We start from the raw sequence: 23,966 nt of genomic DNA, 5'->3' as shown, positions 1-23,966 counted from the left end.
AAAAGATTATTTCGCCCCAACACTGGGCCATCGGGGGAGAGGGAAACTTCAGGGTCTGCCCCAGCGCGGTGCTAAGCCGGGGGCGGAGGGGGGCACGGCTTCTCTCCCCCGTGTCCCAGGGACCCCATCGCCCCCCCGGCCCGGGCGTCGGCCCTCCTCCTCCTCCCTCCCCAGCATCCCGTCCGCTCCCAGGGATTTAATTAGTCGTTTACACCTCGGCTTGGAGTAAGTGACTGGTAAGAAGTGTTGGGGGGGGGGGGGGGGGATGCGATGTATCAGCAGCTCCGTTTTGATTGACAGGGTGGAGGACCATTGAAAATCGCGCTGGGTAGCTCCCGGGTCGCTGTGAAGCTCCTTTTAAAAATCCTTCTTCAATGCTGCCTCCCGGTAGATGGCAGCTCCGCCGGGCGCGGAGGCAGCGCGCAGGCAGCGCGGGCGCATGGAGTGAGGCGGGCGGGGGGCGAGGCCGGCGCGCAGGGCCCGCTCCCACTCCCACGCGTGCCCGCGCCCCGCGCGTCGGCTCCCACGGCGGGCGGAGAGGCTGCGCCGCCGCCGCCCCAGGTAGGACACCCCGGCCCGGGGTAGCGCGGCTCCGGGGGGGGGGGGGGTTGTGGGGGGAATTAAGACAAGTGTGGGGGCTTGTTCGCAAGGTGTGTGCGTGGGGGGAGCATCGGAGGGGACTGCGCGCCCGCGGAGGGGCCGCTCGCAGGGATGCGCGCACCGCGGCGGAGGGGAAGCCCGGCCCGGGCTCCAGCCAAGTCCTGGCCGACGCTCCGCATCCCCCGCTGCGCCCTGCTTACTTTATCGGGAATATAGCGTGCTTTCTTCTAAGGAAAAGGAGGGGAAAAACCAACCAGCTCGGACGGGCCGCGGTGGCCGCTCCGTCGTGGTTGGGCGGCCGGCGGGGAGGGCGCACCGGGGGCGCGGGGCCGGCCCGGGCGCAGGTCGGGCAACTTGCGCCCCATTTACACAGCGGTGTTTTAATGAACCCGGGGGGAGCCCGGCGGCGGGGGGAGCCGGGCCGGCCCCGGGGGGCTTCGGGGCCGCTGGAAAGTTGCGTGCGGGAGGGACAGGGCTCCGGCAGCCCTGGGAGAGGTTTCTGGGGAATGTCCCCCCGGCAGCCCACTTTGGGAAGGCTGGACCCGCCTGCGAGGGGCCGGGGAGCCGGCAGCGCCGGGCCCCCTCCCGCTCCCGCTTTGAGATGCGTATAAAGCCCGGACCTGCACTGTCAGGCTCGCGTGATAAATTAAGGGCTTCGCAGTCGAAACCTATTTACACCTCCATTACAGGGCGAACCAAATGGGGATCCGCATGCATATTTTTACCGCGAGAGCTCTCATACATCTCCGCCAGAGTCGCCCCTCGGGCCATGGGATAACAGCGAGGGAAGGGGAGGGGGAGGCTCCAGCCGCAGCCTGCGCTCCGGCGGAGGAAAGCGCTCGTCCCCGGTCTGTGCCTGCTGCCGGCGGGGGGGGCCGGGACAAGGCGTCTTTGAGGGGCGAAGGGACGGGGAGGGGGCCGGGCACTGCGGGGCGACGCAGCCTCTTCCAGCAGAGCGAGGCGCTCCGGGAAGTTTCTCCTCCGAGGGAGACGGCGTCGGACTCGGGCCACCCGCCCTGGCTGCTTTTTTGGGGGTGGGTGGGAAGGAGTCGGCAGCCCCCTGCGCTGGGGACGGAGCCGCCCGGAGCCCCGCCGCTCCCCGGCCCTCGCCGGCGGCTGCTGCCCCCTGCTCCCCGCCGGGCGCTCGGCGCGGGGGGGCGGCGGGAGGGCCGGGGACGGGCCGCACCCGCGGTGCCCCCAGCCCCGGGGCCGTGGGGGCACCGCCGAGCCCCGCAGCAGAAGCGGGGCGTCGCGCCCGTTTCCCGGGGAGATCCGCGCACCAAACGCTGTCTGAGCCCTTCCGAAACGAAACGCGGGCAGGGCAGAGAGCAAGCGCGGCCTGGGACTGAGGGGGGTCGTCCCGAAATACCTGTCCCACTGGCGGACCTCCTGGAGGACCCCCCCACACCCCCCCCCGCGGCAGCCGCTCCCGCCGGCCGGGCTCCGGCTGCGTCCCGGGCTCCGGCTCGGTCTTCAGCACCGGGGAAAAAGAAATCCCCCCTCTCAACTCCATCCCGTCCCCTCCGGCGGCCCCCCTCCAGTTCCACTTGGTTAGCTCAAGTTTTCCATGTAAATGACAGTAATAAATATCTAATCATGTCCCGCAGCTATCGGCGGCTCGCCGAGCAGCCGGCATTAATGAGACATCCCGGGGAAGAGGGGGAAAGAAGAAGGGGAAGGAGGAAAGAAGAAAAAAGAGAGATAGAGAAATTAGAAAGGAAGAAGAAAAGTTTTCCTGCTCCCCTAAGCGCGTTTTCCCGGCGGCGCAGGCTGCGCGGGCGCGGAGAGGCGCGGCCGCGCCGCGACTCCGGCGGAGCCATCGCACCTGTGGGTCGCGCCTGGGCTCAGCCCCGTCCCCTCTAATTAAGCCCCTTCCCAAAAACACAGCAGTCCCCCGGGGGGACGGGCGCGATGCGAAGTGGGGTCGCGGGCAAGTGTCGGGGTGATCCCCCAGCCCAGCCCGCCGGGTCTGCCCGCCCCCAAGCCCCGCGGGTTGGCGTGTGTCCATCAGCACCGTGATTCCCGAGCAATTAATGGGGCTGCAAAGAGCTTTTCATGCTGTTTGGGGAGGAGGGGGGAGGCTAAGGCTGAAATTAAACCATGAGAGTTGGATTTGTTCTCCTAACGCTAAACAAATGGAGTGATTACCTTCCTTCCAAATGCATCAGTCATACTACATTAAGTAGCAGAGAGCTAATTATCCCAATTAGGAGGCTGATTTATAATTAATGGCTTGGACGAAGTGATAATTGGATGTTAATGGATAACAGTTTTGTCTGAAGTAGCCTCCCGCTTCCCTAAAGGCAGGGCTGGAGGGGGGTTTCCTCCCTCCTCCCCCTTTGCCTCTGCCAGGAGCACAAAGCAGATGAGGAAAGAAACGTGCTGTTAGCTGATTCCGTGGGACCTGTCCCCTCGGCCGGGAATGGCGGCGGCAGAGCACGGGGGGCTGGGGGGGGTCCCAGGAAAGGGGGCCATGGGGCCGGGCTGGCTGGGGTGAGCTGCGGCTGCGGGAGCAGCCCCAGAGCGGCGCTGGGCCGCAGCCTCGGCTCCTTCCCACCCTGCGCTCTTCCTCCCCCACGTTTTGAAGCACCCCTTTGCTCCCCTCCTCCCCGACTTCCCAAATCTTGGACAGCCAGACTGAGGCAGGCAGGGCTGGACTCCAGTTCCCCGGGGGCGTTGGAGTTTCAGCACCTTCAGTCCCGCGCCGAGTGTGCGAGGCACGAAGCCTTATCCTGTGATGGGTGGCAAAGGCTGAGCCCCCCCGGGTGCCCCCGGTGCGGACAGGGTCATCTCCCTGCCCTGTCACCTGGGAAGGGCAGGACGGAGGGCTCACGCCGAAGAGGAGAAGTTTTATACTCCCATCCGCAATCTCTCTGCTGCTCGGGGCAGTGATGGGGACAGACTACCCCTGTGGATGCTCTCTGCTCCCTGTTTCTCCCTCAATACCTGGACCTCAGAATTGACACTTTAGCCGTTTATTTTTTTCCCGTTCCATGCTAGCTTTTTACCAATAAGTAAGCTCATGTGAGTCAACTGAGGTCCCTCATATGCCCCAGCAGGAAAGAATTGAGCTTGCATCCCTTTGGCTTTCAGATCATGTTTCTAAGTTCAGTTTTTCCATTTGGATATTTAAATAACTAAGAACTGTAAGGGCAGAAAATCCCTGAAAGGGTAAGAGTGACTTCAGCTCTTTAAGCTACTCCATGACTGATGACAGGTTGTATTAAATTACACCAATGTACTCAATACAAAAAAAATACATCCAAAATCGTACCGTCAGACTGAGCCAGTTAGAGAGGTGTTCCAGCTTTCCACAGTGATTCAAACGGACCTTGACGTCCAAACAGGACATTCTCCTTGTACTTGCACAAATTGGTGGGCTGCTGCAGGGATCTGGCTGCTGTCTCGGAAGATGAAGCTCTGTTTCACAGAGCTGGTGCAGAGGCTGCTTCCCCTTACATCGGGGCCGCTACCTGTGGCAAAGAGACAGACAGAGCTGGAGACGCTTCCCCACCGGCCAGAGGTAAGGACAGGCTGGCCAGGGAAGTTTTGCACAGTGCAGTCATAGGGGGAGTGATTGCAGTGGGTTTCGTTCCCAGTGTCATGCATGTATCCTTAAAAAAAATCTTTCACTGAGGAAGAAAGGAATCTGATGAGAAAGAATCCAGGGAGAATAGAGATTTCCCTTCCTCTGTCATCTTCTCAATCAGCCCTACTGAAACAAAGATGCTGCAGAAAAGGTATTGGGACCAAACTCTTCTGATGTGGCTGCCTACTGTTTTTGCTGCTAAAGCCATGGGCAAACCCTTAGCTAGAAGTAGGCTGTGTTGTCAAAGACACCGGCTGTATCATCCCCCCAGGGATTACCCAGCGGCTAGCCAAAATTCAGCTCTTCAAGCTGGAAGTGCTTCTGCTGAGGCACTGACAAGTGCCAGTGAGGTTTGGACCCTTTCAACAGCTTCAGTACTGATTTCTGCCACTGGAGTCAGAACAGAAACATTTAGGGCTACTTGGCTGGGGCGGGGGAACCCTAGGGGAAAATGCTGAGGAACAAGGATTCAAAGAAGCCAAAATATTCCAATCGCTATGCAGCTACTGTTAAGAATAACCTACTTTGGGGAAATGTCCATCAAAATATGCCTGTTGATATAGAGGGTGAAGAATTCTTAAAAGCTGCTATACATGTAGGAATTAATTTGTGGTGTACTGAGGTTAATCAAAACCCTGTGTCTTTTTCCTCCAGCCTATTTCAGCCCAAAAGCTACTGAAATTACTTTTTTCTGTTGTTGTTGACTTCAGTGGGTTTGGATCATGCCCTTCATGATTTCTAAGGCGAGTCTGGCACAGCCACAGCTGCTGGAAAGGGCAGAGCCTCTGAGCGAGGGATGGGAGCGGGGCTGCGACACAGGGGGTGCCGGGGGCCAGCAGCTCTCCGAGTGGCTGCAATGGCAGTTTACAGCCAGGAGTTGTGGGTGGGCCACAGTGCAAACGGGATTTCTTTCTGGTAGCTGCTGGCACAACACTTCTGGGACCAACTGCAGCCACTGTGCGGCCAGAGCAAACATTGACTTGCAAAACACTACTTTAAACTGTCCAGATAATAAAACTGAAAGTATTGGGAGTGGAAGGTGCTTGGGAATTTCACTAGCCTGCTCTGAAAAAGGGAAACCAGATGGCCTGGGGGAGGCGGGCAGATGCACAAAACCCTCCCGTGAAGGGAGCTGCAGAAACGCGATGCCGAGCACGAGCCGAGTAGCGGGTAGCGAGCAGGCAGCCGTCCTGGCGCTCTCGGTGCGTGTCAGACGGAGCCGGGTAAACGCGCCTCTGCCGAGGGGCTGCACCAGCGCCTTGCGCGTTTGGCTGCTCTGCCTGCTTGCAGTGCGCAGCTCTGTGAAGCTCAGGTCACCTGCTGATGGCCTAATGTATTGCTTACCTTGGCAACCGCGGTGAATTCAGTGTATGTATCCAAATGCTTACGGGAAAGGAAGCATTACATACACCCACAGCTCTCCCCAGCTACTGGTTTCTGTACTAACTCTAATTTGTGGCCCTGTTTTAAGAGGGCATAGCTCCTTTTCTTTTTTTCTCTCTTTTTTTTTTCCTCCTCTGCCTGTAAAAACCATTGAGCACAAATGGCTTTTGCAGTGATGTAAGGAAAACAAGCATTGTCTGCTGTGAAGAAAGAAAACTCAAAACTTTTGCAAGGCAGATGCTTATTCTTTTAAGGTATTAAGCATCCTGCAGTTCTACAGCTTGCTGAAGAGGTCTTTTTCAGGGTTTTTTGGTGTTTTGTTTTGTGTTTTTTTTTCTTTTTTGGCTAAGGTAACCTTTGCCTGTCATCCTGCCTGACCTTAGTTTGAGCAGAAGCAATTGCCACGACCTGGGTCATGACTGTAGTTTTTGGAGTGCTACAAGCACTATCTGCAGGGGCAGACCCACAGTCCAGTTGTACCTGCAGAAACATCCCGGGCTCAGGATCTTGTCTTCTCCGTTTCCTTCAAAATTAGTTTGTTCTTCAGGTCTACCTGAGATCAGATCCAAGCAGAATTGCAGGTGGTGCTGTGGCTTTGCAGCACTTCAGCTAAACAGGCGTAAGAGCACCCCGGAAAGTTGCTCCATGCCAAGTGGGGCAAACCCCAACGATGGGGCATAAACCACTGAATTTCACAAGGATGCTTCTCTCTCTTCCCCCTAGTGTGTATTTAACCACTATCAGTTTAGTGCCCGTCACTTACTGCTCTGACTTGCTTGGTGAATAATTGTGGTGGGTGAAATTACCCTCCCCGCTGCCCCTTTCCCCTGCCCGAAGGACAGCAGAGGGGAGCACGTGCCCCTGTCGCGGTCGCCCTCCCTGGAGCCCCAGGGTCTTGGCCGAGGCGCTGGGCCAGCACCAAGCGCATGGTCCTTTCTGCCAACCCAGCGCCTGGAGCAGCAGGAGAGGAGCTGGAAATGTCTTTAATTGCCTCTGCAAACATTTTCTGTTGGGGAACTTTTTGCCGGCGCTGCTTGCAGTGATTCTCCCCAGTGCCTCCTTACTTTGGCACAAGACTGTACATTGCTGGCAATTTGATGTGATCGCGTTAAGGGGTAGAAACCTCCAGGGCATTGCCTCGTCTCCCAGGGTCACTAGGGACTGCTGAACCCCCACCAGCACCCCAGCAGCTCCAAGGAGCTCCCTCGAGCGGGGCAATCTGACCGCGCAGGGGTCTGCAGCTGGGTCTGCTGCGGGTGAAGCTGGCACGAGGCAGGGAGTGAGCACCGAGTCCCCCCGGCTGCCCGCAGCCCTGGAGAAGGGCAGAGCCTGGGAGGCTGGACCCCTCTTCTCCCGCGGTTTGGAAAATTCCCTCCACCAGCATTAAGGAGAAGGAAACGACTCTTCTTGAGCAAAGCCATTTATACTGAAGGGAGAGGAAGGGCTGAGCCAGGCAAACCACATCCAAATACAGCTAAGCCAGAAACATGCTTGTTTTGGAAGCCGTGAGGGAGAAGGCTTTTTTTTTCTTTTTGCATGCAAACAGCCAAGTTAAACATTTAAAGCTGTTTGTGAATTTGGTAGTTTGATTGCATAGTCCTTTAAGGTTACTCCAAGTCCTGAACTCGGGGCCGGTTTCGAGGCAGAGGGGTCGAGATGTGAAGAGGACGGGCTGGCTGCTGCCTTCGACATCCCTAAGAGGGGAGCGCGCAGCAGTGGCGGCAGCGCTGGTGGAGCCGGGCTGCAGGCACTCAAGCAGCCTGGGGCCGGTCTGGCTGCTCTTTCCTCTGTAACAGTAATCATGAGAAATCTGTGTAAAATGCCTTTCTTTGCTGTTGGCTGAACTGGAAGCAGAACGGGATCCGGAAACTAGAGCCAAAGGGATGTTCATTTTAAGAGATTTTCTTATTTACTCAGGAAAACGTTTCTGCTTCAGCATAGATTACAAAGGGCTGAGTGCTGCTCCGAAGGTGAAACGGGAGCTGCATTTACACTGACTCAATCTGCACGAACGGTTTGTCGGGTGTAAATTATGACCGATGTGCTCCAAAGGACAGCAAGAGATTTAGCACCACGGTGATGTTCGGTGACCCCCATCCAGGCTCTGCACTGCAAATCACTGGTCTCCAAGCCTTAAAAATTGTGCCTGGCTCAAAAGCAGACGCTTTGAGGACGTCTTGATTTTATTTTATTTCAGACCTTTAGAGATCGTGCTTTGAAGCACGACTCTGCGAACAGAAGCACTAGAAATTCTTTAAACAGGAGCTGTCTGCTCAGTCACTCAGCTCTGTTATCCAGGGCTTTGGGGAGGGGGGTGAGATGATTTCACAAAAGCTTTAAACAAAAATCACAGCAGCTGATGAGTTACCTCCATCAGCCAGGGCCTGTTGCCTCACCTGCTTGTAACCTATGTCCAAGTTTGCAGAGCCACACGATAAAACTTCTCCCTTTCAGCAGGGTGCTCTGAGGTTTGTTTTTTAAACCTTATGAAACCACTCAGATCCCTATGTGCTTCCACTGCGAATAAGTGAGCATTATAAATGTAGTCGCTGTACTCTTCGGCACCAGAGCCCTGACGGACGCAAGTATTTGACAATACCAATTTGACTACCCCAAAACTGTGGCACTGTCCCTAAGTGGGAGTACTTCCAAATTTCAGCTGCCAGATAACTTAATGTTTTTGAGAAAATCATCATCTTCATTTTAAAGGCTAGAGAAAAGTACTGCTTGCCTGTTGCTGAAGAGGAATAGAGCGGTTTTACTAAGGTCAGTAGTAGTAGCTGAACATTATCAGCTGCAAAAATTCATGCAATAAGCTAATTTTTGCTTACAGTAAGCTGAGATTTGTTCAAACAGACTAGATCTAATTTTGATCTCGCTCTACATGAGGAAGTTAACTGTATTTAGATCCAGGGATTTACACAGGTGTAAAAATATTGCAGGTAGATTAGAAATGAGGAATCTCGATTTTTAGAGCTGTTCTCAATTCCTTTATTCCAGTCATAAGAAAAATCCTTTGGAACCCTGCTTTTATGATGCATGTTGCTCCGAGACTTTGGCATTTGAATGAGAAAATGTGTGTTGCAGTATTTCAAGTTATTTATATTTCAACCACTACAAAGGCGAGATCACTGAATGTGTAAGGAAACAATCTCACGTGAAGAACAGGACTGATTTATGACATGCTAGTTATTATCTTACATGATTTTGGACCCTTTTATATCTTAAAGATCTAGGGATATTAAAAAAAAAGATTGAAGAAAACCTCTTGCAAGGTTCATTTATTCAGAACCCCCTAGGTATATAATTCATTTAGCACCAAATACTTACAAAACCTGTGTCTGTGGATAGATTGAGCCTCTTTTCCTAGACTGTCAGATAAGTAGGGGCACAGATTTGTTATTTATCTTGCTGATTTAAGGTGTATCTGAATAAGGACTCAAAGCATGAAATCATGAAGCGTAACAGCTGTAGGACTGGGGGAATATCTTGTTGTGATTTTATTTTTGAGGACGTTTACTGCCAGCAGGAATAAGGAGGACATTGTTAACACAAACCGTTGTCCGCTATTCCCTGTTAATAATGAACAGATTCCTGTGCTTCGGGTAGGGGAACATGAGCAGCGGTTCGTACCGTTCGAGCAGGCACTGACAGTGCTGTGCTGGCCTGGCAGACCACAACTTTTCTTTTTAAGTGACAGGGCTGCTCCTATTTTTCTGTCACCTACAGAAAACTGTACACCAACAGAAGCAAAACACAGGTCACGCGTGAGCACCAGACATTTCCTTTGCAATTTTTTCCTGATGCTTCTCCCCTTCTGCATGCAGCGTCTTGCTTCCAGGTGCAGACTCAAGGTGACACAGAGCTCTTCCAAAATAAAAATGCATCTCTTGGTAATTTATTTTCATCAGAAATGAACTTTCCTGAGATTCCTTGATGGTACCTATGGTGCTTAAATTCCCTTCTGCCAATGAGTTATCAAAATCCAGACATACTCTTCACACTGTAGCTTATTTTCTACATTAAGTCCTCAAACATACTCCTTCTCCCCCCCAACCCCCCCCCCCCAAACCTCCCCAATTTCTGAAAAGCTCTAATGAAATGATGAAGCAACATCCCACCAATGCTGGGCAGCCTCAAGCAGGTGCTGGCATCTCGTTCTTGACTCCGCTAATAAAAAAGCTAGTCTTTGTAAGTCTAACTTCATAGGTTTTATTATTCCATTCTGCATGATGGTCTCTGAGCATCTTGTATATGCCAACGAATTTAGTCTGAGTCCTTTTTTGAGTTTGGGATAATTTGCTGTTCAAAGGTGCCAGTTGAAGGGAAAAGAGAAAATGGTCCAAAGCCCCTGCAAAGCTTTGAGCCCTGCACCCAGCCTCAAACTCATGGTGCCCAGCAGAGTTTGTCTGAGCAAAGCAACTGTCCTGTGCTAGGCATTTTCTACTTCTACCTGGTAAAACGGCCACAAGCTATTGAAGAAGCTCCATCCATCTAGACACAGTCTATTTTGGAAGAAAAAGGTTTTCCTCCAGAATAACCCACTTGAGCAAAAACACTGTCTTGATTTAAAATTGCCTTGCTCCAGAGCAGTGTCTGCACAAGCAGCTGTTGTGGCTGTCCTCATTCAGGACAGCTCACCATGGAGACAAGTTCCCCTGCTTTCCACAAGCTCTGCGGCCAGCACAAGTGACACCTCAGGTTGCAGGCTGCAGGAATCGATACGTTTCTCCCCTAATAGGCTTTGTCAGTTCTGTATTTTGTGAAATGTCTTGTGCGGATGGCATGTGAAGCCAGATGCAGATTGACAATGTTTGGATGGGGAATAAGGGTGTGAAATGAAGAGAGCAGCAAGCAGAAAATGTCCCTGATCTCAGATTCTTGGGTGCACTTAATACCTATTTTTTTGCTTTCTTTCTGGATAGAAGGGGAAAAAACAAAAGTTTCATTTCAAGGTACTTTGCAGAAAACTCCAATACTCAGATTTTTAAAAGATGTTTTATTGTTCTCATACCTGTTTCAAATGCATACATATAAAAACACCAGCTATTAGGAATGGAAGTTTTCAGCCGGTGAGGAAGCAGGTGGCTATTTCCTCTTTACTTTCCTCTGTCTCAGGACAGGATTGTGCTCCTGGATATGTAATCAGATACTAATTAAACAGGGAAACTTAGAGTCATTTGTACAAGTTGAGAAGCCCAGGACAGCTGACGTTAGCCGTTGTGGCTGATAATACTGCTCTGAAGTCCAGGGCCAAATTTCCCCTCGTATACTATGTTGTTAAGTGGCATAGAGGACTCGCACCGCTCTGACGTTACGGCATTATGGGAGCCTGTGGTATTCACGGCTGCTGTTGGGAAGGGGCGGCTGGGAGCAGCGAAGTAGCTGGAGCAGCAGCGCTGCTCTGGGGGTCCTGGCCTGCAAACGTGCAAAATGTTTTGCATTGGATTGAACCCCAGCAGCTGATAAAGAGCGATGTGCTCCCAGGGCCAGCCTGGGATGGGCAGAAACACACCTTGCCTGGCCTCCAATAACACAGAGGCTGTAGAAACCTCTGTTTCCCATAGTCCAGGTGGTGCGAGCTGCTGGGAAGCCCCATCTCCTCCTCCAGGTCCTCTCTGCGAGGCTGGATCTCGTCTGGCTGCAGCAGAGGGATGGGGCCCCTGCAGCAAGATAGGTTGTGTGCCTGGGGGGAAGGGGTGAGCCCAGATAGCGTGGGCAGCCAGAAGAGAAGCAAGTCTTGGGCTGCCACAGGCGGGAGAGCCCTCAGCGTGGCCCCAGCAGCTGCACGGCAGGGAAGCAGCAGCCCTGGTGCAGCGTGCACCAGGTGCTCGGGGTGGGTCAGCCCAAGCCCGCCGCAGCTCTCGGCATGGGCGAAGCAGCGCTCGCCTCCTCCTACATATGCGTTTGCCTCTCAGCCACCTGTCCTTGCCCTGCACTCTTCCTCGGTCCCCATCTCTGCCATGCAAAAGCAGCATGAAACACCCCTTTTCCTCCCCGATGGGCCCTGCGCCATCCTCCCGTCTGCATCGCCGGCCGCTCGAGGCCGTACCTTTCCACAAAGCGGGAGCTCAAACTTCGCTCTCATCCTCCTCCCGACTGCTCTCGTTTCTTAGGCCCTCCAGCCAACAGAGACATAAAAGATGCATTTGCAGATTTTGAAAATTAAAACCATCTATACAGCCAGTGGGGAGGGATCAGCTTATTTGGTTGCTTAATGAAATATAAAGATTATTTTAACCAGTGTAAGCACTATTCGACAGCTTGTGAAACACAGCAGTGGCTTGATGAATGGCTTTCTCCATTAAAAAAAATTGCTGCATGATGTCTTTTAAATATTTAATTTATTGGGGTTGGAGTGTGCTCAGAGCTGACAGTTAAATAGGAATTGTTTGCAGTCTCAGTTAACTTTGCCTATTGGGTTGAACAGTCTCGCTCAGTAAATGCAAGATATCTTATTTTTCCCCATTTTTTTTACACTGAATCTGGGATGATGTATTTACTGCACAAGTGACCAGGAAGTTCTGCCTGTTGTCTGCACTGCAGCACGCCGGGCAGTTATCACTAAAACCATGAGGTATATTGACTCCCTTCATGTTAAGTTCCCTGTGTTTTTTTTTATTATTAATGCATTTTTTTCTAGGCCACCCAGGAGAGTTTGTTCAAACACACACATACAAAAGCAGCTTCCAGCAACCAAATAAAATGAAATCTTCCTGAGAAGAGTGTTTCAGTGGAAACACTGGGCTCCAGACCCAAACTCATTGGCAGTGTCCTCAGAGGACTGCATATTCTGGGGGAATTCCCCTCCTCTCCCTGTTGTTTGCCGAATGCGCCCCTCTGGTATACAACCAGCAGCATGCAAAGGGGATTAGAAAACAAACAGGCATTTCTGTGAGTAGGGGAGCCAAAGCCACTTGGCCTCCCACGTATCTCCTGGCAAGGTTGAGCCCAGCGTGGATTCTCTAGCATCTATTAAGGATTGAGGTCTGGCAGCAGCCCAGGGCAGTTAATAGGTTCTGTGTCCTCGGCGGGTTTTCACAACATGCACAGGAACTTAATAAGCTTTGGGACTCCACCCCGCTGGCCAGCGCTGGTGAAATTGGTCTGCCAGTTCAAAAGTCGGGGTGGGAAGGGGGGAGACAAAAGGATGCTGCAAAGCTCCCATTTCCCTGCTCGCGTGGGGTCGGGAACACCAGCCCTGCTCCCAGCCTGGGAAGCGCTGCGGAGAAGGGCTCTGGCCAGCTGCCCCTGCCCGGCTCCACGGGCTTCACGGCCAACAGGGATCCGTGTGCCGGGTGCCCCCATCCGCAAACCCAGCCTGGTGCGCCAGGCCGCGGGACGAGGCTTCCCGCTGCCAGGGTGGGATGATGCTCGTGGGGAGCAGCCGTGCAGGGCACCGGGGACCACGGTGTGAGGCTTTGCCGGAGACACTGCTAGACCTGCCCAGGGTGGTTGTCCGGGCTGGGGGCTCCCCCCGGCTGTGAGCTGGGCCCTTCCTTCCCGAGGGTCGTAGGACACCGCCTCCGGTCCCACACCAGCTGCGTGGGTCACCGGGACCCCTCCTGCCCCATAGCATACGCTGCAAACTGCAAAAGGGCAAGCGATGCTTTTTCACCTGCCTGCTTCTTTCACTCTGCGCTGTTTTCCCAGCTCCTGGCCAGAGCCGCAAGTCTGCACAGTCCAGCACTGCCTCGTCCCCAAAGTAATTTCGCTGTGTACTCACAGTGGTGAAAATACAAATGCCAAAAAACTGATGGCATGTGAAGTTCCTCACCTTGAACAGAGAACCAGCAAATTTTGGCATTGCTAAAGTCTTCCTTAAGCTGCATTAGAGCAGAGCTATCCTTGCATCTGGGACAACATCTGTATCAAAAATATCTATCGTCCCAGTGGCTCAACTCAAAACAGTGTTGGCTTTTTCTTTCTTCCCCATTAGAATGAATAAACCTATAATAAGATATAGATGAAGGCTGAACAGATTATTTTAGTTCGGAGATGTCTTTACTTTTCTGAAAATTTAACTTGGGTGAATTTTGAAATGAAGTATTTTGAAAATAAAATCAAAATTAATAGCTTGGATATATAAAAACAGAACAGATCGGATTTCACTTCCCTCCCTAAATTTTCCAGAAACAGTTACAAAATATATCTCAAGTTCTCTTCTGCACTTAGATGCTTTTTTTAATAACTCATTTATTCATGTAAAAATTGTCTTTCCATAGTTTAAATTAGGGGAGAGGTTTTTTGCTTTGTTTGCCTGGGAAAGGATGTCGCTGGTAGCACTCTCCACGTGCCATAGGGATGTGCCTGGCGTCTGTGCAGAGGGAGGTGGGTGTAGGTGAGCCACCAAGTTTTTTTGGAGTCTAAAACTGAAGACCAATTTAGGAGTGAATCTAGAACGGGTGAATAGGGAGGCCCAAAGCAGATGAAGGCTGCTTCAGAGTCTGTATCAATCTCCCTCGTGCAACCATATCTGGATCTATTGCCCTCCATGAGCACTATTGGCAACGAGATGAAGTGATGGCAGAGTGCAAGGGATTCTGGGAAACACGAATGAGGCGAAGTGGTAGATTCCTGAATTATTGGTACATAATCACTGCAGTCTCATTGAGAAGACTACCCCAAAGGCTCTTGCTCATGGCTTCACAAAATCCCTTAGACAAAAGAAAACATCCCAGAACAACAAGGAACGTCCCTGAGGTGGCAGGGAGCGTCACTGAACTCCAGCCGAAATGGCTTTCCTCCTTTGTCCCCAGGCACCATGAGCGTGAGATGCTTGCAAGGTGGGAGGTCAGAAGAGGTCCCATTTCATTGCCCCATAACACTAGGAACCAGCAGTTTGGTCTCTGGATGTTAAACCAAGTCACTCCATGTTTGCCCTTGCTACATCAAAGTGGTGGGGAGCAAAGGGGAGATCTGAGCAAGGAGGGTAGTGTGAGCCACACAAGCCCAGCCCCAGAGGTTCACCTTCACACACTTCAACTCCTCTGTCTTCACTGAGATCCTCTCCTCCATAGTACAGGTGCTCTACATGCAAAAATGGAGGTCTTTAGGCATGAGGATGAGATCTGAGATCCTCATTACAGAAAAAACAACAGTTAATTTTTCATCCTAATAGCTACACACAAGCTTTTGCAGTTCAATGCATCAGGTTCCTCCAAAAGCCGTGGGAGTTGAACCAATTCCCTCCAATAATCAAAACTACTTTCTAAGAGGTTGCATACATAACCCAGCTGCTTTCCTTATGTTAGCCCAGCTGGAACTCTTCTGTCTCTGACTGGTCATTCATTGCACTGGCTTTCTGGCTGATGACTTGCTGGTGTGAATGGTATTTTGGAAATTTTGTTTTGTGGTAAATACTTCACATCTTCTGATGTCTTATGAAGCAGGGAAAGAACATCCTGGAGGCCCTCAGCCATTTGTAACATGGACGAATGGAGCATCATTCAGCTTTTGTGACCAATATTAGCTCAGTTTTACAGATGGTCTGTAAGGAAAAACAGCCTGAAGTTTCATACAGAGCCCACGACAGAAAAAAGCCATTAGTTTTTCAAATAATTTCCTTTCTATTGAGCTATAATACTTCAGTATTTATTGCAAACTTTAATTCCCACTTTAGCCATAACATTTTTGGCCCTGTTACGCTACAGATTTATTTTTCTTTACACCACTTGCTTTTTTTTTTGCCTACCATTTGTGTTTTGCTAAGAAGAACCTAAAGAAGAATGAATGGAAATAAATTACACATGAATGTGTTCAGATAAGACTGATTCTTTAACACTGAGGCAAAAGGATTGTGGAACAGCCCACCACAGGCAATGGCAGGGACAAAATGCCACCTGGTTCTGGGATAAATCTTGATCTGTTTATTAAAAGTGGTAATATAATACATTTTATTATGGCATGTACCTAACAATCCTGAAAATCCTGTTTTGTTCAGTACATCATTTCTAGGAGACAGTCAGATGCTGGTCCCTCAGCTTGGAAGCTACATTGGTGTCACTGGTGCTTTAGGTCTACAGGAACTGGTTTGAATCCTGGCCCAGAACCTTTCCGAGTAAGGAGGTTGGAAGTGACCCTTACATGCCTCAGTTTAAGTTTCAGGTCAGCGTTTCCAAGGCTCTGCTGGGACATCAGGATGCTGGAATCGCATGTACCTAAGCACCTCTCTCCTGCTGGCTCTTGTTTTCCAGGTTTATGTCGCCATGCAGCACTATGGAGTGAATGGTTACTCCCTTCATGCTATGAATTCACTGAGCGCCATGTACAACCTTCACCAACAGGCAGCTCAGCAAGCCCAGCACGCCCCCGACTACAGACCCTCGGTGCATGCCCTCACCCTGGCAGAGAGACTGGCTGGTAAGAACAACTCATGGCTTTTGCAGTTCCCTGGGAAAAATGCTTGTTGCTTGCACCAAGCAAAACTCTTCCTCGGCAGGGAATTTTAAGCAGATCAGTGTGTGACTTAGCAAACCAGCACGATGGGATAAGGACAAGCCTGTGTGTACCACAGAGTGCCCCGGCGGGAGAGCCACTGAGTCCTGGGCAGGAAAGGAGGGAAGGCAGCTCATTTTTAAATCATGGAGGTGTTGGCTAGATCTCTAGGAGTGGTAGCATTTCACCTGTTAACTGCTTGATGACAAACATTTGCAATCCCATATATTAGACATATAGGCCACTCTGTGTAAATGACACATGCCCTCAGTGTTTGCTGCAAACTGACTGTTGCACTTTGCTCCAGACTGGCCTTCTAAGGCTGGGGAGCCCGGGTGCAAGAAGGAATGTGGTACCACTACATGGAATTAAAAAGATAGGGTTAAAAAGACACTGAAATCTGTTTTAACAGGTGAACAACAAATGCCAGAAAGACTGACTTTGTTGTTAGTTAATAACAGCACAACGAACATGAGCATGCAGTGATCTGGATTTCCCCACTGAGGGGCCCAGGCCTTGCATTCCCTAAGAACTGCCATCCTAGGCTATAGGCAAATTCCCGCTCCTTCCATGCTGCCCCTTCTTGAAGCTATTCTCCATTTCTTGTCCCCCTAAGCACTCTTTTCTCTTGCAAAAATGTCTTCTTCATTTGGATCTTCTCTTGGGTCTCACCTTGACCTATTTCTTCAGGGAATCCTAGCCCTTGGCTTGAGTGACACTTGCAGGTCCTGCCCTGTCTTATTTTGCTTTCCTTAAAGAAACTTTTTTAGGCCCAAAGAAAGTCACACATGACTTTACTCAGAGAATGTTATTCACACAGAATTGTTGCTGGCAGGACACCAGAACAAGAATCACTGGTCCAGTGTTTCTTGTATCTGGTCCATTTCCAGTGTTTAGCCATGACTGTAATAGCACTATAACGATACTGCCATTAAAAGGAATTACAAAGTCCAGATAGTATTTTATGATTTGGTAGCAGGAATTGTTCAAAAATAGTTGGTGGAGATCAGAGGCTCTGTTGCATGGCAGGGCAAATATATCTGCTCTACATTTCAGCCTAGCACAGCACACCCAATTCTGTCTGAGATCATTAAGGGCTGCTCCAATGCAAATGATCAACGGGTGCAAATCACAGTTTTGGTCAGGACTTGGATGCAGCATGGTAGACCAGACCTGACTACAGGCGAGGTGGAGAAGCACTGTACCAATATAGCAAAGTAAAGTGAAAAGTTAATGTAGATGTGATTCTAGAGCCCTTCCAAGAATGGACCCATCTTCCTTAGACTGTCTAAAAATTAAAAATTTGCTTTAAGTTAGCTTCCTGGATTTCTGATATTTAGGAAAAAAGCTCTGGAGTGACTGCTTCTAGCCTAGAGTAGGTGGAAAGAGTCATCTACACAGACAGCTTTAATGGGCTAAATTTAAGAGACATGGGCTTAAATCAAGGTAAGGACACAAAAGTCTCAGGCCAGTCCTCCTAGGTGGGTATTCCATGAAAGCAAGGTGCCAGGGTCTCAGTCTTTTTGGATCAACAGATCAATGTTGACTCTCAAATCTTCTTGCCAGCCATGTCTCCTTATCCAGTTTATGAAGGAAATGTTAGTAGTGACCTTCTCTACATGGTTCCTCAGGTCATTCACTATGGCCTGTGGGATCCCTGGGGGGTCTGTAGGACAGAGCTGGGGAATCACTGTCCTCAGCAAAAGGGAATCAAAGTGGGATCAAGGAGACCTGAACTCTAATCCTGGTTCTGCCACTGGCCTGCAAAGTGATGACAAGTGGGCACTTTCCTTGTCTTGGTCATCTGTCCTCTCCTTCCGTCACACTTTCAGTTCACGGGCGGTCGAATGGGAGTGGATGGTCCCAAGAACTGCAATGTGCCTTGCAGACTTTGGGCCTTGAGTGGCTCTTCCCTAGACACAAGGATCTTCTGAAAGGTTTTCCTGATCGCTTGTATCTTTTACTTTAGAATATGGAGGACTTAATGACTTTGACCCTAACTAGGGAAAAAAGCAGAGGAAAATGAAAAAATGGAATGAAAGAGCTATTCTCATATTCTCTAGTAGGAGATTCAATTGGTTTTCTGACCTCTTATCTTCAAAATTAATAACAAACCTATAAGAGTGTCACCAAATTAAATCCCACTGTCCCCTTGTGATCTGCTTATCTTTGGTGAGGTAGGCATTACATACCTACAAGCCAGTTCCTTTGCAGTTACTTCACATTTTGTTACCTCTGAATATCTTTCAGTGCAGGGCTATAGATCTCATTTGCCTTCCAGGGACAGTCAGAATAAAGCAGCACAAAAGCAAACGACCTTAAGTCAGAAAACAGAGGTTTCTGATTTTAACTGCAAAGTCTCACCTTCAATTTATATTCTCCTTCTTGCACAAAGCCTGGAAACATAGTTAAACCATTAAAATAATTGTTGTTTAGCTTTCACTGGAGTAGCCAAACTAAATGCATGAGCTGCCGTCTCTGGGGAGCTGGTAGGTCTAACCTCTGCTCTACAAATTCGGGAATATTCCAGCCTGCAGGTAGGGTGTTAAACCAATGTCCTTTCTCCTGATTTCTTATACTTGAAACATAAATGTTAGCTTTGTAAAACATTTCAGAGCAGCTTCTATTTCTTGTCCTGGAACATTCCTTTTTCTAGTCTGGCTGCATTGTGCCCTGTTTCTGAATGCATAACGGATGCCGTCTTTGCTTCCAAAAGTGGCAGCAGCTATTACCAGTGTTTTAATTCCCCCAAGAGCTGTGATACCTTGAATACAAAAGTCTCTTGTATGCAACCAACACTGTATTGTATTTGGCCAAAGACCTTTAGCCTGATCACGTCTCTTCCAGGTCGCCAAAACCACACTGCTTTGGCAACAGCCCAGAAAGGCACTGCAAATGCTGACCTAGAATGAAACAGCTGGAAGTTTGAGAGAGGAATGTTTGAGTAGTGCAAAGCTGATTTGCTACGCTCGTTAGCTAACATATTTGGAACCTGGCTGTGCGGCTCTGGGACTGGCCTGACAGCAGGTTTTGTTTTATTGTTTACATTCATGCCATGATACACTTGACAAAAGCACAAACAAACAGCAACAAGAGCCTTCATCTGGCTCTGCGCATTGATAATGCTGACTTTTCCACCTATTAGGTTGTTTTCTAATGTGTTTATGCCTCTCTTCTGCTAAGTCATAGTCTTAACTAAATTAAAAATGATACCAGACACTGCTAAAGCTCTTTCTGCATTTCATCTCTCGCCAGACTGGGTATTTCATTCCAACACTGTAGCACAACATGTCCCAACTTGCACAATAAAGGCTCTTTTTTTTCATTTTAAAATAACTTATTTTCATTGATTTAAGGAGCTCTTTCTACTCCAACTAGCTGTTGTGAAATCATAACGCTGTGGTAAAATAATAAGCCCTTTACTGTGGGACTCGGATTTTCCCCAGCCTGAATTTCTTCTCTGCCCTCAATTTTGCAAGCACGGTTTGCAATGTCAGACCTTCCAAGTAGCTCCTCTACTGCGAAAGGTGCACTGCATGGGCTCTGGGCTTGCAATCAGTGGGGCTGGGTTTGGTTCCTGGCTGGCTTTTCCAACCCAGATGCTGGAGAGTGTCAATGCTCAGTAAAGCATGTGCTTTCAAGCTAAACAGGCATAAGCACATGAGCTTAAGTGCTTTCCTGAACTGGAGCCCAGAACAGCTCTCCAATATCATGCCTTGAACACTACAATAAGTGACATACAAGACACTAAAGAAGAGCCAGCTCAGCCTCGTTTCCGGGAAGATGCATGCCTTCTAATGCGGCTGCCACGAACACAACAGGCTCAAGGTAGCTGTGTTTGAGCTACATGGACTCTTCCCACCGATCAGCACTGAGTTTCATTGCAGTGTTGAAGCCTACCGGAGCTTTGCCCTTGGCATCAAGGAGAACATGACACACAATTTTGGGCCCCTCTCCTGATTATGACAGGGAATCTCCCCACCTTATTTTTAATTGTGTTTCCTATGAATGATGCTTCTGCCACAATGGGATCTGTGCATCTGTTTCTCCTGCCCCACTAACTTTGGTTGGCTCATTTCAACCAAATTTAGCATGGGAGTCTCAAAAGTTCCCACAGCTGTCATAGAAAAAGGTTCCCACTCCAGAATAAGCTTCCTAGTCAGAGGCTTTATCTTGTCAAACACCTGAGTTACCAGCAAAGTGCATGCACAAGCTTTTTTAGATCTAAAGTCCATGCAAACACTTGTTATGTAGGTTCATCAGGTATTGTTAGCGCTTTATTCAACTGTCAGCATAGAAATTCCAATAATTAAATTGGCCACTCTTCTTGTCTTCCAACGGCTGTACATTTCAAGACATTATTTTGGAGGCACGTTATGGATCCCAGCATCGCAAACAAAGGCGAAGTCGCACAGCCTTCACAGCCCAACAGCTGGAGGCACTGGAGAAGACCTTCCAGAAGACTCACTATCCAGATGTGGTGATGAGAGAGCGGCTGGCTATGTGCACAAATCTACCTGAGGCCAGAGTACAGGTACTGATTTTGTGGTTTTGTTAGTGGAGACATTTTAAAAGATGTAGTGGGGTTCCTAGAGGGCTGCCCAGCTCTACAGATCTTCCAGGATTCCTACAGTGTAACCAAAGATTTTGGGGCAGATAAAGCTGTCAAAGAGGACAAAAAAACCCCCAAACCATTCAACCCAAGTCACACATCTGCTAAAGAAATTCTGAATGCACAAGCACATTTTTTAAATTCAGGATTGTCTGAACTGTACACTGGTTTTCATTTGTCCTTCCACATTTCTTTGGGGGAACTTTTAGAAATATCCGCAGAAGTCTACTTATTTATTTGTGAGGATTTTCTGGCTTTTTCAGAGGAGCAGAAATCCAAGTAATTCCAGCTGCTCTTTTCCAGTATCATCAATATTTGTAACATCTCAGGCCAAGGTTCCCTGTTTTTTTAGTTTCAACTAAGGCAACGTGCTTTGTAACCTGCTGCCAGGGAGGTTCTTACATTGTTGTGGCTTAAAAAGACTGAATAGCAAGTTCTTCAGTGTGAAGTGAATAGGTGGTGGCTCTAGGAAAGAAAATAGTTCATTTCTTGTATACAGATGTCAAGATATTTTTGACCTTCAGAATTTTTGTTTCCTGATCTAACTAGCCAACCAACACTAACATGAATATGTTTCTTCCAATGCATGTCTGCATATTTTGGTTAAAAAAATACGGATTTTCCCCCATCACCTAGATCCAGTTTCAAGATATTGGCTTATACCTATATTGACTTATTTTGACCGTTTCCTCTGTAGTTTTGGTACACTGATAACAGGATGTTTTCGGAAACTGACAGAGCACTTTACCCTCAACCAATGTAATATCTTCAGACTCAGCTATAAGCCATCTTGACCATCTGACCAGTTTAGGAAAAAAAAAGGATTTGCCTTAAAGATCCAATAGAAAGGCTGACATTTTTAAAAAACGTATTTATTGTGCTATATGTAAAAGCACTGAAAGAAGGTAGAGCTCTAAGTTCCAACCAAGTGCATTGACATTTGGGTACCATGGGCTTGCAGTACCTAATTACTAGGGGTTCCCTTGAAGCTCCCAGACTGAATGACACTGAGTTTGGTATTAAGCAGGGTTTTCACCTGATTTCTTCCCTTGCTATCTGTGGCACTGAAGGTTTGGTTCAAAAACCGGAGGGCCAAATTCCGGAAGAAGCAGCGCAGCCTGCAAAAGGAGCAGCTGCAGAAGCAGAAGGACTGTGAAGGGAGCCACAGCGAGGGCAAGACAGAGGCACCCATGCTGGAGACCCAGGCCACCACCCCAGAGGCCAAAAAGGCCCAGAGCCTCCCAAGCGAGGCAAGCACAGACCTCAACCTAACCCTGTCGGAGCAGTCAGCCAGCGAGTCAGCGCCCGAGGACCAGACAGACAGAGAGGAGGAGTTCAAGAGCACCTTGGAAGAGGCTAAAGCAGACAAGAGTCCTGGTGTGGACAGCAAGGCTTTGAACTGCAAGAGAGCAAGCCCAAAAGCAGGTGAGGGGCAGCATGTTGGTGGAGCACTGGTGTCAGGACCTGGGATTTCCAAGGGGGATGCCAGTGGTTGGATGTAGCCCTTTACCCCCAGAGCATAGGATCGTGCAGGTAGGCTGCCCAAACTTGTCTTCCTGCTGCCAGCACTAAAGGGAGCCCGTGGAAGGCCAGACCTTTGTTGTAGCAGAGAGGGAAAAAACCTTCTGCTCAGATTAGAGCTTGGGAGGAGAGCAGTGCCTGGTGGCAGCAGGAAAGCACTAAGAAAAAGGGCAGGCCCATTTCTAGGAACTAGGTTGCTAAGTATGACACAGAGACGTGCTTTAGCCCTTCTGAGCTAACACAACCCCTCTCTTTTGTGGTGCATTCCCAATGCATTTTTTAGGAGAAAACCATGCTGTTGTCTGAACCCTACCTGGGCGAGGATCAGTGCTTGCATCCAGCTTGTACGAATAACCCCTATGCCCTCTGTCTCCTGCTGCAGAGTCTCCTATCAGTGCAACTGTGACGCCTTCATCCAGCAGTGGCCTGGCTCAGACCCACTCCTACTCCTCTTCGCCCCTGAGCCTCTTCCGCCTGCAGGAGCAATTTCGCCAGCACATGGCAGCAACCAACAACTTGGTCCATTACTCCTCCTTCGAAATGGGGACACCATCTGCCATGCCCTACTTGGGCATGAACGTCAATATGGCGCCGCTGAGCTCTCTGCACTGTCAGTCTTACTACCAGTCACTCTCCCACGCTCAGCAGGTCTGGTCCTCGCCCATCCTGCAGGCCTCCAGCTCCCTTCCAAGCCTGAACAGTAAAACGACAAGTATCGAGAACCTCAGGCTCCGGGCAAAGCAGCACGCAGCTTCCCTTGGGCTTGACACCCTACCCAACTGACTGCAAGACAAGCTGCCATCGCCCACAGGAAGATGCACTGGAGGTTGGCACTAGATGTGTCACGCCTTGAACCCCCCATCCTCATCTCTTCCTGGAGTAAGGTGCTCCCATTCAGGGAAAACTTTGCATTTAGTAACATCTTATTAACACCACGATTGCATCAGACATTGCTACGAGCCTGGTCTTCGCTAAATATTTAACGAGGAAAGGGGAGAGGATGTATATTTAGACAGATGAACTGTCCTCTGGACTGCCGTCAGTTAAGCCTGTAAGATTCAGAAAAAAAACCTCTTTCCTCAACCCCACAATAATGTGCCAGCCGTGTTATATACACATTTTTGTTGTTGTTGCGTTCTTTGGGAAAAGAAGGAGTCCTGCTTTACCCTGTATATAGTTTATAATGTTGAAAGAACCCTTCACCTGTGTGTTACTGTCAGTGTTACAGATCTGTGACCTCTTTTGCTTTTATTCCTTCTTTCTCAGTTTGAGTAGCTAGTATCCAAGTTACAAGTCAGCCATCGTCCCCACCTCAGCTTGCAGCTAGTTGCTCTTCTTGGGTCAGAGCCCTAAAGGTGTTTAAGATGAAGAGAAAGGATGGTGCTTCACTGCTCCACTTCTCTCTTCTCTGCTAAAGCCAATTTTGTAATGGCCGGGAAATAACGCAAAGGTAAATTTCCTGTTTAAGCACTTCCTATAGGGCAAGCATTTTTCATTTATGTTTTAATAGCACTTGTTCAAAGACGGAGGATGAGATATTGGCCGAATGCTGCTGGCTATGGGGAGAATAATGAAAGCCAAATTCACAGGATTATTTTTGATCTAGATTGTTTCCTTTTTGATCTTTAGTGAAGTGTAAACTCTCCTATTTACAAATTACGGGGGTTTCTTTCTGGAGAGCATCTTGGCCTAACTTTAACAGCAGAGGGCAATCAAAACTTTGTATGAACTCCTGGGGTGTTCATACACCATATATTGTAAGGTTCTTTGACAAAACCATGATTAATGCAAGCTGTGTTTAGAAAAATGCTCTCATCACCAAAT

General features: G+C 49.4%; 1 protein-coding gene across 1 annotated transcript; it reads left to right on the top strand.

Annotated features, from left to right (window-relative positions):
• The first annotated feature begins 374 nt into the window (after positions 1–374).
• On the top strand, positions 375–23,468 carry DMBX1 (diencephalon/mesencephalon homeobox 1). The gene is given in 6 exon segments (XM_064516426.1): positions 375–509; positions 511–561; positions 15,769–15,934; positions 20,365–20,543; positions 21,692–22,046; positions 22,525–23,468. Coding segments are annotated over 6 exon segments (1,287 nt in total). The 3' UTR covers positions 22,926–23,468.
• The last annotated feature ends 498 nt before the right edge of the window (positions 23,469–23,966 follow it).

Source organism: Dromaius novaehollandiae, chromosome 8 (genome assembly GCF_036370855.1).
Source record: "Dromaius novaehollandiae isolate bDroNov1 chromosome 8, bDroNov1.hap1, whole genome shotgun sequence".
Taxonomy (NCBI): domain Eukaryota; kingdom Metazoa; phylum Chordata; class Aves; order Casuariiformes; family Dromaiidae; genus Dromaius; species Dromaius novaehollandiae.
Note: the sequence above shows the minus strand (reverse complement) of the source record. Positions and strands in the feature narration are given on the sequence as shown.